This window comes from Cydia splendana, chromosome 24 (assembly GCF_910591565.1).
Source record: "Cydia splendana chromosome 24, ilCydSple1.2, whole genome shotgun sequence".
In the NCBI taxonomy this organism is placed as follows: domain Eukaryota; kingdom Metazoa; phylum Arthropoda; class Insecta; order Lepidoptera; family Tortricidae; genus Cydia; species Cydia splendana.
In genome coordinates this window covers 9,406,250-9,425,111 of record NC_085983.1, presented here as the reverse complement: position 1 = coordinate 9,425,111, position 18,862 = coordinate 9,406,250, and the positions used below count along the sequence as shown (strand labels likewise).

The window sequence follows — 18,862 nt, the reverse complement described above, 5'->3', positions numbered from 1 at the left end:
ATGAAATTCAAATAAAGAAAAAGGAATGAGAAAGTGTGCGTGTGCGTGTGTGTGTGTGTGTGTGTGCGTGTGTGTGTGTGTGTGTGCGCGAGTGTGTGTAAGGCTACAGAGAATGTTATAAGTGATTAGGTGATGACCTTCAACAGCATCTCAGTTTGATTGTAGTTAAGACCTTTCAACCAGTTCTTAATTAAGAATTTTGCTTCAAGAGGAGACTTCAGATATGTTGCATGCCTTTACTACTGTATTGTAAATATTCGGATGCAGGAAGTTAGGAAGACGCCTCGCGAATGTGGTTTTAGTGATGGGCGTAGGAATTCTAAAGACTCGATTACGGATTAGGGTAAGGTATTCTTCCGAATTTATGGTTTTTTGATGTACGTGAGTTGCGACTCGTAGGATCAATAATTGCCTTACACTAAGAACATCCGCGTCTTTATAAAGGGATACCGTCGGAAACCACCGGGGCTTGCCGAGCATGACCTTGAGCACAAACCTTTGGACCCTTTCGAGAGGCAGCAGAGCAGAGCTCGTGGAGCCACCCCACACACCATTGCAGTATGATAGAATGGATTCGCAAATAGAAGTGTATACAAGCTTAAGCAACTCCCTCGTAGCACAATTTCGTAGCAGCTTCATAATGAATACCACCTTTCTGACTCTAGCAGACAACGCTTCGATGTGCTTTTTGAAATTAAGATTTTCATCAAGCGTAATGCCCAGGTACTTTACGGTGGTACAATTACTAACCACATCGAGAATTCTACTCGAGTGAATAGCTGGGTCATCCTCTGCACTGCCACAAGAAAGCTTGAGATCTGGCCGCGAGTTGGGGGCAGAAGAAGCCGTTTTATGAAAGCATAAGTATTTTGTTTTTGAAATATTAAGTGAGAGCAGGTTGTTAGCGAGCCATTTGGCAATCACAGTCAAACCTGTCTCCGCTACCGCAAAGCAACGTGCCCAGGAGATATCGTGAAACAGCAGAGCAGTGTCGTCTGCGTAGCAGATAATTTCGGCTTGATTGATGGGGAGAGAAATTAAGTCATTGAGGTATATCAGAAATAGGGTGGGACCGAGGATGCTTCCCTGCGGCACACCGAAGGTTATAGGGGCTGAATCACTGACTAAAGTGCCGAGTCTTACAAACTGTTTCCGGTTTGTAAGGTAGCTTTGGAACCAGTTCCAAGCGATACCGCGAATGCCTAACAGTTCAAGCTTCCTTAGCAATATGGGGATTGAGACAGTGTCAAACGCCTTGGCCAGATCTAGGAAGATTCCCACGCATGATTCTCCTCTGTCAAGGTAGGAAGAGACAAGATTAATAAGTAAGGTGGCGGCTTGTTCAGAAGATCTCTTTTTCCGAATGCATCTATGCAAACCTCTGACAGTTGCCAACCCTTGATACTCATTTGTAAAATGAAACACAATTCGTTCACAAAATCTTTTATTTAAAGTTTGTATTAAAATATTTAGTCTAATTGGTAAATCCTTATTTAGAATATTGAGAAAATTAATAAAATTATTTCATTTATTAATTTTATATGTATACTCAAAGCTAAAATCCTTAAATTATGTATACTAGGAATATAATGACTATAAATTGTATAAATAATACTGACCATGGTTTAATATGACTGACATAATTATAGAAGCGGCCAAGGTGGTCTTTTTTAGGGTTCCGTACCCAAAGGGTAAAACGGGACCCTATTACTAAGACTTCGCTGTCCGTCCGTCCGTCCGTCCGTCCGTCCGTCCTTCCGTCTGTCTGTCACCAGGCTGTATCTCACGAACCGTGATAGCTAGACAGTTGAAATTTTCACAGATGATGTATTTCTGTTGCCGCTATAACAACAAATACTAAAAACAGAATAAAATAAAGATTTAAATGGGGCTCCCATACAACAAACGTGATTTTTGACCAAAGTTAAGCAACGTCGGGAGTGGTCAGTACTTGGATGGGTGACCGTTTTCTTTTTTTTTGCATTAGTGTACGGAACCCTCCGTGTGCGCGAGTCCGACTCGCACTTGCCCGGTTTTTGATTATTTGTACTGACTTGCGCACTGACCTCACTTGCACGGACTGTAGTGACATCACTTGCGCTTGTGAACTCTGCGTACATGGCGTGAGACATGAGTGCCAGCGTAACCTAGCCGCGCAAGACACTTGCGTCACTTGTGCAAGTGTAGAGACATCACTTGCGCTTGTGAACTTTGCGTATATGGCGCGATAGACACGAGTGCCGCGTAACCTAGCCGCGCAAGACACTTGCGTCACTTGCACTCATGTGACAGGTAGAGACATCACTTGCGCTTGTGCACTCTGCGTACATGGCGCGATAGACACGAGTGCCAGCTGAACCGGTAACCGGTAACCTAGCCACGCAAGACACTTGCGTCACTTGCACTCATGTGTCGGTAGAGACATCACTTGCGCTTGTGCACTCTGCGTACATGGCGCGATAGACACGAGTGCCAGCTGAACCGGGCCGCGCAAGACACTTGCGTTACTTGCGTCACTTGTGCAAGTGTAGAGACATCACTTGCGCTTGTGAACTCTGCGTACATGGCGCGATAGACACGAGTGCCAGCTGAACCGGGCCGCGCAAGACACTTGCGTCACTTGTGCAAGTGTAGAGACATCACTTGCGCTGCACTGCATACATGGCATGAGACATGAGTGCCAGCGTAACCTAGCCGCGCAAGACACTTGCGTCACTTGCGCTCAAGTGTCGGTAGAGACATCACTTGCGCTTGTGCACTCTGCGTACATGGCGCGATAGACACGAGTGCCAGCTGAACCGGGCCGCGCAAGACACTTGCGTCACTTGTGCAAGTGTAGAGACATCACTTGCGCTTGTGCACTCTGCGTACATGGCGCGATAGACACGAGTGCCAGCTGAACCGCGCCGCGCAAGAGGTGCACTTGTAGGGGGACTCGGACGTGTGGAGCGCTATTATGTGGCTGCGGAGCTTCGCGTGGTTCTGAAATTAAATGGTTTGGGTTAAATGTATGTTCTAACTAAAGTATTGTGAGGAGAATTAAGATCATAACTAAAACTATCTTAGGCAGATATTAAGATGCGGGGTTTTGTTTTTTTGTAGTTGAATATTGGGACTAAATTTTTTTAATGCTAAAACCAAAGAGAATTTAGACTAGCGCCGTATTGTCAAAGTAAATTATGCAGTCAGTACATTTACTGCCATCTTTGACTTTCTTCTTGAATTTTGATCTTTGATTTCACTTTGGTCCTTATCCTAACAGTTTTAATCGTCTGTCGAAATATGGCAGTAAATCTACTGTGGCTACATAATTTACCTTGAGAATCCGCCTCTATTTCATATTCTCTTTGCTTAAACCAAAGATGGAATACACAATTCTCTTTGCTAAAACTTACCGGGAAAGGTTTCCCGCAGTGGTCACAGAGATGTTCGGCGTGCTCCTTCTTATGTACCACCTGCTTGTGCAGGTACAGCGACGTGTGGCTTTTGAATACCTGCCGACAATATACATAAGTTATAAAATAATAAATATTATAGAATAAATAAATATTATAGGACAATTTTACACAGAAAGACCTAGAACAGTGGAGGGCAAAGTACGGCCCGCGGGCCAGGTCCGGCCCACGAAAGGATTTTTCTGGCCCGCCGCCGGTCATTTAAAAAAATTTACAATATGGCCAGCAATATAATAAAAATACATTTTTGCTGTAAATCTGGCCCTCCTCTGAAATTCCTTCAAGTTTTGGCCCCTCATGAAGAAAGTTTGCCCACCGCTGACCTAGAACCACAGTAAGCTCAATAAGGCTTGTGTTGTGGGTACTAGACGACGATATATATAATATACACATATATATAAATACTTATATACATAGAAAACATCGATAACTCAGGAACAAATATTTGTGATGAACACGCAAATAAATGCCCTTACCAGGATTCGAACCCGGGACCTCCTGCTTCGTAGGCAGGGTCACTACCGACTAGGCTAGGAGGCCGTTTAAAAAATGACGTGAAATAGCGTCATTCAGACTAGAGATGCAGCGAATAATTGTTTGGCCGGATACCGGATATTCAGCCTGCCCATCGGCCGAATATCCGGTATCCGACCGGCGGAACTATACCTACATTTCGGTATTTCAGGTGCGCATTGTGCAGATTTTGATATTTAATTTATTTTTAATTTGACCTGTTTCCTAGTGAACGTTCGCGCGGACTTATTTCTAGGTTCGAAATATCCGATATCCGGCCGGATAGTATGTCACTATTCGGTATCCGGCCGGATATTAAAATAATAGGCGGGTAAGGCCGGATACCGGATAGTAACCGAATATCCGGTGCATCTCTAATTCAGACCCTTTATCACAGAATAAGTAATAGCCTCCTAAAGCGCAGAGTCCCACCTATAGTACCACTTCAGTTCGATGAAATATAAATCCTATTCAATTGGAACAGAGTTGTTTTTGCTTTGTTTCGTTCAATTTTCCAACAACGCAATATCAACTCTATTTTCTACACTATAGATTCAAATTTCAGTGGCATATATTGGACTTTTCATTTGTAGGAGGATAGTACTACCGTACAGAAAGGAAACTTCCTACAAAACCGGAGTTTGACAGCGGTTCAGTGACGAATCATGCTGTCCCTTTCTAATATATGGCACTATCCATTTCGGCTATTTAGGGTTGTTAAAGTTCGAACCATTATCTTATCTGTGGTCGTGCACGCGAAGAGAAGTCAAGTTGTGCCAACCCTAATAATTGCTCGGAGCAACGCTGAGCCGAAGGGGGCCGAGAATGCCCGAAAGGAAGAGTGTCGCCCTACTGTCTATACCTTCTGGCACTGTGTACAGTGATGAGCGAAGTGCCTCCTGTGGTCCCAGTCGACGTGGTCTTGGAGCCGCGTCTTGTTGGCGGAGCAACGCTGAGCCGAACGGAGCCGAGAATGCCCGAAAGGAGGAGTGTCGCCCCACTGTCTATACCTTCTGGCACTGTGTACAGTGATGAGCGAAGTGCCTCCTGTGGTCGCAGTCGATGTGGTCTTGGAGCCGCGTCTTGTTGGCGGAGCAACGCTGAGCCGAACGGAGCCGAGAATGCCCGAAAGGAAGAGTGTCGCCCCACTGTCTATACCTTCTGGCACTGTGTACAGTGATGAGCGAAGTGCCTCCTGTGGTCCCAGTCGACGTGGTCTTGGAGCCTCGTCTTGTTGGCGGAGCAACGCTGAGCCGAACGGAGCCGAGAATGCCCGAAAGGAAGAGTGTCGCCCCACTGTCTATACCTTCTGGCACTGTGTACAGTGATGAGCGAAGTGCCTCCTGTAGTCCCAATCGACGTGGTCTTGGAGCCGCGTCTTGTTGGCGGAGCAACGCTGAGCCGAACGGAGCCGAGAATGCCCGAAAGGAAGAGTGTCTCCCCACCGTCTATACCTTCTGGCACTGTGTACAGTGATGAGCGAAGTGCCTCCTGTGGTCCCAGTCGATGTGGTCTTGGAGCCGCGTCTTGTTGGTGGAGCAACGCTGAGCCGAACGGAGCCGAGAATGCCCGAAAGGAAGAGTGTCGCCCCACTGTCTATACCTTCTGGCACTGTGTACAGTGATGAGCGAAGTGCCTCCTGTAGTCCCAATCGACGTGGTCTTGGAGCCGCGTCTTGTTGGCGGAGCAACGCTGAGCCGAACGGAGCCGAGAATGCCCGAAAGGAAGAGTGTCACCCCACCGTCTATACCTTCTGGCACTGTGTACAGTGATGAGCGAAGTGCCTCCTGTGGTCCCAGTCGATGTGGTCTTGGAGCCGCGTCTTGTTGGTGGAGCAACGCTGAGCCGAACGGAGCCGAGAATGCCCGAAAGGAAGAGTGTCGCCCCACTGTCTATACCTTCTGGCACTGAGTACAGTGATGAGCGAAGTGTCTCCTGTGGTCCCAGTCGATGTGGTCTTGGAGCCGCGTCTTGTTGGTGGAGCAACGCTGAGCCGAACGGAGCCGAGAATGCCCGAAAGGAAGAGTGTCGCCCCACTGTCTATACCTTCTGGCACTGTGTACAGTGATGAGCGAAGTGCCTCCTGTGGTCCCAGTCGATGTGGTCTTGGAGCCGCGTCTTGTTTGCGGAGCAACGCTGAGCCGAACGGAGCCGAGAATGCCCGAAAGGAAGAGTCTCGCCTCACTGTCTATACCTTCTGGCACTGTGTACAGTGATAAGCGAAGTGCCTCCTGTGGTCCCAGTCGATGTGGTCTTGGAGCCGCGTCTTGTTGGTGGAGCAACGCTGAGCCGAACGGAGCCGAGAATGCCCGAAAGGAAGAGTGTCGCCCTACTGTCTATACCTTCTGGCACTGTGTACAGTGATGAGCGAAGTGCCTCCTGTGGTCCCAGTCGACGTGGTCTTGGAGCCGCGTCTTGTTGGCGGAGCAACGCTGAGCCGAACGGAGCCGAGAATGCCCGAACGGAAGAGTGTCGCCCCACTGTCTATACCTTCTGGCACTGTGTACAGTGATGCGCGAAGTGTCTCCTGTGGTCCCAGTCGATGTGGTCCTGGAGCCGCGTCTTGTTGGCGAAGCGCCGTCCGCACTCGTCGCACGCGTGCGGGAAATCCTGGAATCAATATACATATAGAAATTTTCAACTGTCTAGTCTAGCTATCACGGTTCATGAGATACGGCCTGGTGACAGGCAGACGGACAGCGAAGTCTTAGTAATAGGGTCCCGTTTCTACCCTTTGGGTACGGAACCCTAAAAACGAAACCCTACAACACAATTAATCATTAATGAATACCTGTTCGGAGACGTGTGCTCGAGACAGCCGCATGTGCTGCTTGTACGTGGCCACCGACGAGAACGTCCGGTTGCACGGCGTGCACACTAGCTCGCCGTTGGCCCTGGCAATGCAATATAAAGACAAAATGAGCTTACAATAGGCGGAAAAATGATGAAAATTCCTCATTTTACTTTAACTAGTTGTCGGATTTTGTCATTCTACTCAACATTTTCGTCATTTCAAAGTTTTCAAACACCATTTTAGTCATCAACTCAATGTTTTTGTCGTTAACTGTATATTTACGTCATTTACACAACATTTTCGGAATTATTCTGTATATATCCGTCATTTTACACAACATTTTCGTCACTTTTCTGTATATATCCGTCATTTTACACAACATTTTCGTCATCGTCATTTTTCTGTATATATCCGTCATTTTACTCAACATTTTCGTCATTGTATTTAATTTATTTGTCATCAACTCAACATCTTCATAATTTCAAACAGTATTTTAGTCATCAATTCAACATTTTTGTCGTCAATTGTATATTTCCGTCATTCTACACAACATGTTCGTAATTTTTTTGTATATATACAGTCATTTCATTTCAATATTTCAATATTTTCGTCGTTGACTCAACATTCACGTCATTTACCTGAGTTGCACCAGCTGTGACTAGTGTCACTAGTGCAACTCAGGTGAAACGTCGGAATTTAAGTTAAAAACAATGAAATTATATCGCGGCAGACCCGTTTGTGTAATTAAATATGTGTACAAAACGCGAAAGTTGAAAGTGTTATAAAATAAGCTTATTCTACTATTCAACCTAGCGGCGTGGCTCTGCATGTGTCGCAGCAGGTTGCCGCGCCACTGGAAGCGGCGGCCGCAGTGCGCGCACGGGTAGAGCTGGCGCGCCGCCGCCACCGAACACTTGATCTCTTCTAGCAGAGCGAGCTGCTTCTCTGGTGTCGTTAGTCTTCTAGTAGAGTGTCTATTATTCTATACAGTGGTTCTACTACCGACCTGGCAGCGTGGCTCTGCATGTGTCGCAGCAGGTTGCCGCGCCACTGGAAGCGGCGGCCGCAGTGCGCGCACGGGTAGAGCTGGCGCGCCGCCGCCACCGAACACTTGATCTCTTCTAGCAGAGCGAGCTGCTTCTCTGGTGTCGTTAGTCTTCTAGTAGAGTGTCTATTATTCTATACAGTGGTTCTACTACCGACCTGGCAGCGTGGCTCTGCATGTGTCGCAGCAGGTTGCCGCGCCACTGGAAGCGGCGGCCGCAGTGCGCGCACGGGTAGAGCTGGCGCGCCGCCGCCACCGAACACTTGATCTCTTCTAGCAGAGCGAGCTGCTTCTCTGGTGTCGTTAGTCTTCTAGTAGAGTGTCTATTATTCTATACAGTGGTTCTACTACCGACCTGGCAGCGTGGCTCTGCATGTGTCGCAGCAGGTTGCCGCGCCACTGGAAGCGGCGGCCGCAGTGCGCGCACGGGTAGAGCTGGCGCGCCGCCGCCACCGAACACTTGATCTCTTCTAGCAGAGCGAGCTGCTTCTCTGGTGTCGTTAGTCTTCTAGTAGAGTGTCTATTATTCTATACAGTGGTTCTACTACCGACCTGGCAGCGTGGCTCTGCATGTGTCGCAGCAGGTTGCCGCGCCACTGGAAGCGGCGGCCGCAGTGCGCGCACGGGTAGAGCTGGCGCGCCGCCGCCACCGAACACTTGATCTCTTCTAGCAGAGCGAGCTGCTTCTCTGGTGTCGTTAGTCTTCTAGTAGAGTGTCTATTATTCTATACAGTGGTTCTACTACCGACCTGGCAGCGTGGCTCTGCATGTGTCGCAGCAGGTTGCCGCGCCACTGGAAGCGGCGGCCGCAGTGCGTGCACGGGTAGAGCTGGCGCGCCGCCGCCACCGAACACTTGATCTCTTCTAGCAGAGCGAGCTGCTTCTCTGGTGTCGTTAGTCTTCTAGTAGAGTGTCTATTATTCTATACAGTGGTTCTACTACCGACCTGGCAGCGTGGCTCTGCATGTGTCGCAGCAGGTTGCCGCGCCACTGGAAGCGGCGGCCGCAGTGCGCGCACGGGTAGAGCTGGCGCGCCGCCGCCACCGAACACTTGATCTCTTCTAGCAGAGCGAGCTGCTTCTCTGGTGTCGTTAGTCTTCTAGTAGAGTGTCTCTTATTCTATACAGTGGTTCTACTACCGACCTGGCAGCGTGGCTCTGCATGTGTCGCAGCAGGTTGCCGCGCCACTGGAAGCGGCGGCCGCAGTGCGCGCACGGGTAGAGCTGGCGCGCCGCCGCCACCGAACACTTGATCTCTTCTAGCAGAGCGAGCTGCTTCTCTGGACTCGTTGACTCTTCTGGTACAGTGTCTTCTAGCTTTCTGTGGAGATACATTGAGTCAGACCAGGGATGTTGCGGATGCAAATTTATTGACACTATTTAAAGGTTCACATCCGCGAATGCGGATGTCAAGATTAGGTACTTAAAAAACATCAAATATTACATTTTTAGTAAATTTTATTAAAAAAAAAACGAAACAGTTAGTATTTGAGCATGAATATAGGTGCGTTATATTTAATAAACAGTAATTTGGCCGACTTTTCTGGATCTAGACGATTTCGTTATCGGTAATGACGAAATTACCTAGCACTTACGCCGCCGCTAAGACGTTCCTGTACCGACTTGTTCGACATCCGCATCCGCATAAGCTCCGCATCGATTTTATGCGGATGCGGATGTTGAAAATAATGCGGAACTTCCGCGGATGCGGATGCGAATATTCGCAACATCCCTGATCCCTGAGTCAGACCATGATAACTCTGCAGAGATTTTTATAGCAACAAGACTCCTTTGACGATACGTACCTAAGTTTCAACTGGATCTGGTGTTTGGAGCTGGTCTTGACGTGCTTCTGAAGGTTGGAAGTGGTGGTGAACGACATTCTGGAACAAATATACAACAATAAATTATAAAGATAATTTTCACCACACCAGCTGGTAAAGTCTCTCTTGATTGTTCAAAAACTGACGAGAAAGTTGCATTTTAGGGTTCCGTACCCAAAAGGTAAAACCAGGACCCTATTACTAAGACGGTGTACTGCCATCTCGCCGAAATATTTTTCGCCTAATTTCACTCCCCAACCAACTTATTGCAGTACTTCTAGTTGGCAAACCAATGCTTAGCATATTATTATTTATCATAATTTTTATTTGATCACAATTTTATTTAGCAGATGTTCATTTTACCACGATTTATTTAGAAAAATAGGCACTAAGCAACTGTTCTATTATACCTAACTATTTATTGTTAAATAATGTTTGCCCAAATTAATACTTTGCATGCTTTTTATTTGATCACAATTATATTTATCATTTTTTTGAAGACCCGTAAAACGAAACTGTTCCCAGAGATAGGTAGGTTATGGTTATTTTTATGACCCTCAAAACGAAACTGCTCCCAGAGATAGGTCGGTTAGGGTTATTTTATTTATAACCCTAAAAACAAAACTGCTCCTAGAGAGAGGTAGGTTAGGGTTTTTTTTATGACCCTAAAAACAAAACTGCTCCCAGAGATAGGTAGGTTATGGTTATTATTTTTATGACCCATAAAACGAAACTACTCCCAGAGATAGGTAGGTTAGGGTTATTTTTTTTTATGGCCCGTAAAACGAAACTGCTCCCAGAGATAGGTAGGTTATTCACAATATTAGGCGAAAAATAATTTATGCCTATCAATACATTCGACATAACAATAGAAGATATTTTTAAACATGACCAACTAAATATTATGCCATACAATAATATTGTAAATAATCATTTGCGACATGTTATATGTGCAAAACATTGGTTTGCCAGGATAGTTTTGCCAAATGATACTATGGGAAAAATAGTTTGGGAAGTGATAATTTGCCATACAATTTTCGGCCACATATTAGTAAACCTACTAAGACTCCGCTGTCCGTCTGTCTGTCACCAGGCTGTATCTCATGAACCGTGATAGCTAGTACAGTTGAAATTTTCACAGATGATGTATTTCTGTTGCCGCTATAACAACAAATACTAAAAACTAGGGATGTAACGATACATGATTTTGGCGATACGATACCGATACCGATTTTTGAAGTAAATAATCGGCGATACCGATGCAGAAGCTATATGTTATACAGGTGACATACTTGTAGGTGTACATTATACAGGGTGACTTACTTGCAGCTACATGTTATACAGGGTGACATACTTCAAGCTACATGTTATACAGGGTGACTTACTTGCAGCTACATGTTATACAGGGTGACTTACTTGCAGCTATAAGTTATACAGGGTGACATACTTCAAGCTACATGTCATACAGGTTGACTTACTTGCAGCTACATGTTATACAGGGTGACATACTTCAAGCTACATGTTATACAGGGTGACTTACTTGCAGTTATAAGTTATACAGGGTGACATACTTCAAGCTACATGTTATACAGGGTGACTTACTTGCAGCTACATGTTATACAGGGTGACATACTTCAAGCTACATGTTATACAGGGTGACTTACTTGCAGCTACATGTCATACAGGTTGACTTACTTGCAGCTACATGTTATACAGGGTGACATACTTCAAGCTACATGTTATACAGGGTGACTTACTTGCAGTTATAAGTTATACAGGGTGACATACTTCAAGCTACATGTTATACAGGTTGACTTACTTGCAGCTACATGTTATACAGGGTGACATACTTCAAGCTACATGTCATACAGGTTGACTTACTTGCAGCTACATGTTATACAGGGTGACATACTTCAAGCTACATGTCATACAGGTTGACTTACTTGCAGCTACATGTTATACAGGGTGACATACTTCAAGCTACATGTTATACAGGGTGACATACTTGCAGCTACATGTTATACAGGGTGACTTACTTGCAGCTACATGTTATACAGGGTGACTTACTTGCAGCTACATGTTATACAGGGTGACATACTTCAAGCTACATGTTATACAGGTTGACTTACTTGCAGCTACATGTTATACAGGGTGACATACTTCAAGCTACATGTCATACAGGTTGACTTACTTGCAGCTACATGTTATACAGGGTGACATACTTCAAGCTACATGTCATACAGGTTGACTTACTTGCAGCTACATGTTATACAGGGTGACATACTTCAAGCTACATGTTATACAGGGTGACATACTTGCAGCTACATGTTATACAGGGTGACTTGCTTGCAGCTACATGTTATACAGGGTGACTTACTTGCAGCTACATGTTATACAGGTCGACTTATACTTGCAGCTATATGTTATACAGGGTACTTACTTGCATGGCTCGCAGTACGGCCGCCGCTTCTGCCCGGCCTCTATGCGATGCGTCTCCAAATGCTTCCTTAATGACGTTTTCCATTTGAACGTCTTGGCGCACAGCTCGCAAGGGAACGTGTCTTCAGACTTTACACTGAAACCAACATCTATATTATTAACTGCAATTGTTACAGTAAACCGATTTTTAGATGTATAGCGTAGGGGCTTTTTGAGGGCCCATGATGTCCTTATTGCGATTCCATTTAGAACCAAAACCGAATTGCTAAAGGACGGAGTTATGCGACTTATACCGGGTGTGGCCTGTAACATGAGCAAAAAATTAAACTGTAGGCTGTACTCCTCATACTGACCAACATTTGTTCAGCGACTTTTAAAAATAACTTGTGGTTTGATTTTTATTACACTTTAAAGTTTATTCTAAGACGCAATGTATTGCAAATTTTGTTATGTTTAAGGCGTGACAAGCAACGGCAATCACACTAATATGGCGTGGCGATGGCGTCCATTGAAGATAATATTTATTTTGTATGAAAAATAGGGAGTCTAAATACTTCATAATTTTAAAAAATTGTTGAACAAAAGTGTCACCGTTTGAGGAGTACAATCTATGTTTTAATTCTTTGCTCGTGTTACAGGCCACACCGTGTATACCTCCGTGATTTAGCAATTCAGTTTAGGTCCTAAACAGAATCGCAATAAGGACATCACGGTAAGGCCCCTGAACTTACCCGTTTGTATTAGTGATTGAAACATCCTCAACCTGAGCTTTCTCTGGACTTCGTTCAATTCTGTAAAATAAAAATGGATAATTATAAAGCTGTTACTTATTTTATTTAAAATAAATAAATAATAAATATTTGGAGACAGTCTTACACAGATCGACCTAGCCCCAAACTAAGCAAAGCTTGTACTATGGGTGCTAGGCGACGATATACTTACGTATATAGATAAATACTAGGGATGTACCGACTAGTCGCCGACTAGTCGGGAAAGCCGACTATCCGGCCACATTTGTAGTCGGCGATTCGTCGGCGACTAGTCGGCAAAAATGGCCGATTAGTCGGCACTTTATCAGTGAAAGAAATCCAGAAAAAAAAAGAAATCAACAGTCAATATTTACCATATGTTTTATGTTTATTTTACTAAAATCATACATTCAGGGTGCATACGAAAACTTTTGATCATATAATTGACCGTTTGATCGTTATAATATGTTGGTGGGCTGGTGTTTCCCTCTACAGGTCGATCTCAACTGATTCTCGTATTTTTTTTATTATTATTCAGTTTTGTTTTTTTTTAATGGTGGAGCCATGAGGAACTATTAAGGATGACTCACGTTAGACCAGTACGGTTACCATCAGTTTCTCACTGACATAAACGCCGTCGAGAACATAATTTACTTTCTATACATCCCGTTTGCACTAATATGCGAGTGCGAGCGAGATGTATAGAAAGTAAATTACGTTCTCGACGGCGTTTATGTCAGTGAGAAACTGATGGTAACCGTACAGGCCGGGTCGGAGTTTCCGGAGCTTACTTTTCTATGACATGACAGGCGATCACGAGCATCACGTGATCGCCTGTCATGTCATAGACCACAGAAAACGATGCGCTGGAAGCTCCGGGCCGGACACGGCCCGGCCTAACGTGAGTCATCCTTTAATGTTATTGCAAAATTTAGAGACTTAGGGCACTTAATCGTAAAGACGCTGACCACAGGGGATAGGTTCTTAACTGGCAACTACGTACGGGAAATAGAGCCTTGGAAATATCTCCTACAAGCTGTACTGACGGTCTGCTCAGGATCGCAAAATAAAAGAACTAAAGACAGAAATTGAACGAGGATTATTGTGATAGGTGTTTAAACCTGTAGAGAACACCTTTTAGCCAAGCTAAATTATGATGAATAGTGCAACCAAAGGAGCAAAAGTATTCTTTTCACCTGAACTTATACGAAACTAATGATCTGGCCAACTGGCCGACTAATCGGCCATTCGAGCGCCGATTAGTCGGCTAGTCGGCTAGTCGGCCAAATCAATAGTCGGTACATCACTAATAAATACATACTTGACATAGAAGAAAACACCCATGACTCAGGAACATATATCTGTGTTCATCTGCAAATAAATGCCTTTACCGGGATTCGAACCCGGGACCATCGGCTTCACAGGCAGGGTCACTACCCACTAGGTCAGACCAGTCGTCAAATGTATTTATTTGTTGTTGTTTTTTCGCATAGTGCTGTATTCCTGCCGGTGAATAAGGTTGCCAGAGCTGGAGTGTTAGGTCCGGCAACGCGTATGTAACACCTCTGGTCTGGAGTTGCAGGCGTCCATAGCCTACGGTGACTGCTTACCATCAGGCGGGCCGTATGCTTGTTTGCCACCGACGTAGTATTTTTTTTTATTGAAAGTGCAAAATAGTATTTTTATTTATGGTTCAGTAAAGTGTTGTATAAAGAATTCATTATATTTCAGTAAAGAATTGTATAATGAGCTCATTAGACGACGCCAGGATGATGTGCAATCTATACTTAAAATTACTACAGTACTACATTATTTATTTATTTTATTTATTTAACATTTTAAATCGGGCAACAAGGCCCATATTACAAATACATTGCTATAGATCTCATTACGGGAGTGACATAGTCACTGTGTGACGAAAGTAACGAAACCCCATCCTTTAAAAAAAATTAGCTCATATTCCAGTAAAGTGTCGTATAATGACTCCATTATAGTTGAGTCAGGAATCTTTATAGGTTGACGAAATCTGAATTCAAATATGCAGGACTAATTTTAGTAACTTAAAGGACGGGCCTTACGGGCAATAAGAATATTAGGGCCAGTACAGCGATGTCACACACACGAATTCGAGCTAATCGTGCAGTCTAACGCCACAACGCGATTGGTTGATGAGTTCGCATCACGCGCGCTATTTGTCGCAACTAGTTGCGTTAGACTGCACGATTGGCTCGAATTCGTGAGTGACACCACTATACTGGCCCTATTCTTCTTGCCCGTAAGGCCCGTCCTTAGATATATGTCAATGAACTTAATACTAACCCATGAGTGGTAGTATAGTGTTTCTGCGCAGCCCGCTTGCTGCGCGAGCGCGCCTGGCAAACACAACACTCGTAGCGCCGCCTGTGTTTGTTCGCGTGGTAGTTGTACGAGATCTCAGACACAAAGGAGCAGGTGCATATTGGACATCTGTGGCGAGCCGCGTTCTGTAGAACATACATTTAAGCTGCTTAAGAGCCCATCAACGTGCGCACTAGCGCCACTGCTTGTGATTGTTTAAATTTAACCACAGGTATTTAAAAAAGGAGGCCGCTACATACTGCATTGTGTATTTAAGTACCTTTTGAATACATCAAACTAGTTTTTATGTTGCTGGATTCGTCGATCTACGAACTCAAAACAAAAACGGCTGTTCGTTTTAACTTTGGACGCATAGCCTCTCGTTGCGAAATTCCTACTTTTCGTACTTGTATCGGAATGTACTATTACTGTCTATTACTCACCAGCTCATGTTTCACAGACTCATGCTCTTTCATCATCTCCGCATTAGGAAAGGACACTATACACTTCTCGCACCGGAACATGGCATGCACATACTCAAAGCTCAACTCCATCTCCCGTCTCTCTCCCTCTATCTCCGTCTCCGTCAGTTCTATCTCTCTAAACAATTCAGGTTTCTTTCTCTTTTTCTTAACCTTCTTCTTTTTCTGTACGTAGTTTATAAGTAAATCATCATTGTCTGAATGCGAGTCAATTTCGGACTTGATTTGATCCGTTTCGAGTTTGATATCATCTTGAGGCACGTCAGTGGTTTCATATTCATTTGTTATTGGTAACTCTATGTCTGTCTCTGGTTCAGGAGTGATTTCGGGAACATTTATGTTGGTAAGCTTGTGAATGGTTAATTTTGGTTTGAGGTATGGGAGTTTCATGTCAAGTTTCTGAAAGATAAATTTAAATTTAAGCACAACAAAACTTGTTCTATTTTAAGAGAAACTAACAATTTGAAAAGATTAATCTATCATATTATATTACTTAGCAGCATGAAAATTTACTAATATTGTAATCAATAATAATGATATAGTATTCACCAAAAAGCATAACAGCCTCTCAGTGTGATTTGTTTGAAAGCAGACTGGTGGATGTGCATGATGAATGTTTGAGGTTTTGTGAGAAGATGGATGCACATCCTTCTACAGTTTAAAATGTGCTAATTATTTATGTTCAAGATGTCAATAGCTATTGTAATTTGTGATGAATTGTATACATAAGTATTGTATTCTTTTTCTTTAATTTTCTGTGTAAGTTAGCAGTGGTTTGGTATTTTTACTGTTATACTGTTTAACTTGTTAGAAATAAAATAATACAAAAAAATTACTTAAAAGAACACTGTAGAACTTGTTCAGAACGCATCTCATGTGACGTCATGGACGGCCGATTGCGTCCGAAATTCGAAGATCGGCAACAATCGGATGCGTATATAACGTCCGCCGACAGTAACCAATGGCAATCTTCCAAAATACGTTGAACGACAAACTCTTACTTGTACGAGGGTCGCACTGAAAGATTCGGGAATGGGACACTTAGAAATAACATAATAGAAACAGGCATATAATTTATAAAAATGTAACTCTTTATAAAACTTTTAAGGTATATTCCATTTGGTTGTCATTTGTATTTAAGAATTACTGGCAATTTGAAAATTGTATGTCGAACATTATTTGAATTTTTGGCCAAGTGATTTTTCGGATCATATTTTTAAACGGTTTTCAATATGCCCTCAGCGAACAAATAAAAGTTACAATGGGCTTCTGTTATTTTTTTATGAACTAGAGTTCATCGTACGCTCGTTTGCAGTTAAAATTAAATATGAAAGTCACTTTCATTTTATCCCATGGGTGATCTTAAAGAAGCATGTCATTCCAAAGCGACGTCAAAAATTAAAATCGCATTTGTGCTGTTAATTAAAAAGACTGCCAAAAAAGTTGCATATCGGCAGATTTCGACATTCCTAAATATTCATATGACAACAGTAAAAAAATCTTTTATATATATATATATATATATATATATATATGTAAAAAAACTTCAATTCCGTTGGCTACTCCACGAATTTCATACAAAACCACTAAGGCCCCAAAATCGCCATACAAAAAGGACTTTGGGATTATGAGCCGTGTGCATTACAGAATGATTACTTTCAAAAGAAAATTTATATGCGTGGTCAGTTTGAGTTTAAGTATGTATTAAAATAAAGATTGACCGTCTAGATGCGACAGTTTTCTCTATTCCCGACATTTTCAGTGCAACCCTCGTATTGTATTCATTTCATTTCATTTTACAAATAAATCTTGTACACAAGTTAAAATAATAAGTCTTCATTGATGTACACAAGTTAAAATAATAAGTCTTCATTTGATAATAAATTTATTCTTAATTTTATTCTTATATTCTTAATTTATTCTTAATTCTTAATTTAATTACTTAATAAGATCCACTTAGGCATCCCTGTACCACTAGAAAGGAGATAAGTCTTCATTGAAGATCCACTTAGGCATCCCTGCACCACTGGAAAGGAGCCTAGGCCTCAACAGAACTCTTAAGTCTCTTAAATCCAAAAAAAGACATAGGTACTTGTTATAAACATAATGTATTAAACACAGCTATGTACAAGTGGTGACTTGTGCTTAACAGAAATTAGGCCTCGGTACCACACACCTCTATCAATGCCTCATGATGAAACTTTTTTAGGGCCACTATCAAAGTCAGTTTAGAGACTAAGGGCCATTAGGCACTTGGTATGGCACTTGGAATTTAGGGGCCCCCTTATCCATCTCAAAACCATTGCTAGGTTGCCTGGGCCTTGTGGGCCTAGGCAGAAATCCGGCCCTGATCGCAGTGTTAGCATAAGACGCAGTAAGCTAGGGTTGCCATAAGTGTGGGGACTCAGACCGGGACATTTAAAGAAAACCGGCCAAGTGCGAGTCGGACTCACGTTCCAAGGGTTCCGTACATTACACAATTTTTAACAATGTATTTTTTCATGTGAAACGTGAGTGAAATGTCTATAAAAAACCCGTAGGGGTAGCATCAAAAACTAAGTAAATAAGTCCGACTCACGCTTGACTGCACATCTCTAATAATAGGTTTTCCTGTCATCGATAGGTAAAGAACTATTTTGTGTTTTTTTATTTTATTTTAGCACAGTAGTTTCGGAGATAAATTTTGTGTGTTTAAATGACTATTCATTGACCATGTCAAGCTACCATGTAGATTCACAGGGTCAACCAGCAAAAAACGCGAGCGCAGCGAGCGCGAAATTTTTTGTGGTAAAAATTGTGAAACCGTGTTAAAAAGGCGGGGCCGGGCCTAAAAATCCGAAGTTCCCCAGTGAGGCGAGCTTTCATGAAGTGAGGCTGAAGGTCGAGCTCAGAAATCTCCACATTATTATTATTATTATTTGTATCTCCGTTACAAACTCTCGGGTTTTTAAGCCCGGTCATTTATAAGGCGTGCGTGGGGATATAGATCCAACACGTAGAGGCCGTTTGGAGAGCTTTGATGTCATGTAGAACGCCTGCTGGAACCCATTCACGGGTACATAAATAAATACCCGTAAACCGGTTTCAGCAGGCATTGGGAGCTATTATAGAAAAATGGAAAGAGTCCTGGTCTATGGTTTAAATTTGGGTGGAAAATAAATCTGGGCTATTGCTACGAGTTCCGGACACCTGCCATAACATTGTGTTATACAGTGTTATCGAGGCA

The 18,862-nt window shown here is 43.4% G+C and overlaps 1 protein-coding gene across 1 annotated transcript in view; it reads right to left on the bottom strand.

Annotated features, from left to right (window-relative positions):
• Nucleotides 1-1,494: 1,494 nt before the first annotated feature.
• The window catches only part of LOC134802496 (zinc finger protein 879-like), a 30,756-nt gene continuing 13,388 nt past the window's right edge, over nt 1,495-18,862 (bottom strand). Inside the window, exons 3-12 of the mRNA XM_063775174.1 lie at nt 15,598-16,035; nt 15,137-15,300; nt 12,800-12,859; nt 12,070-12,204; nt 9,612-9,689; nt 8,951-9,127; nt 6,760-6,862; nt 6,459-6,578; nt 3,396-3,494; nt 1,495-2,982 (exon numbers count right to left, since the gene is read on the bottom strand). Coding sequence (XP_063631244.1) covers nt 2,845-2,982; nt 3,396-3,494; nt 6,459-6,578; nt 6,760-6,862; nt 8,951-9,127; nt 9,612-9,689; nt 12,070-12,204; nt 12,800-12,859; nt 15,137-15,300; nt 15,598-16,035 — 1,512 coding nt within the window. The 3' untranslated portion in view covers nt 1,495-2,844. The remainder of the gene's footprint in view (nt 2,983-3,395; nt 3,495-6,458; nt 6,579-6,759; nt 6,863-8,950; nt 9,128-9,611; nt 9,690-12,069; nt 12,205-12,799; nt 12,860-15,136; nt 15,301-15,597; nt 16,036-18,862) is intronic.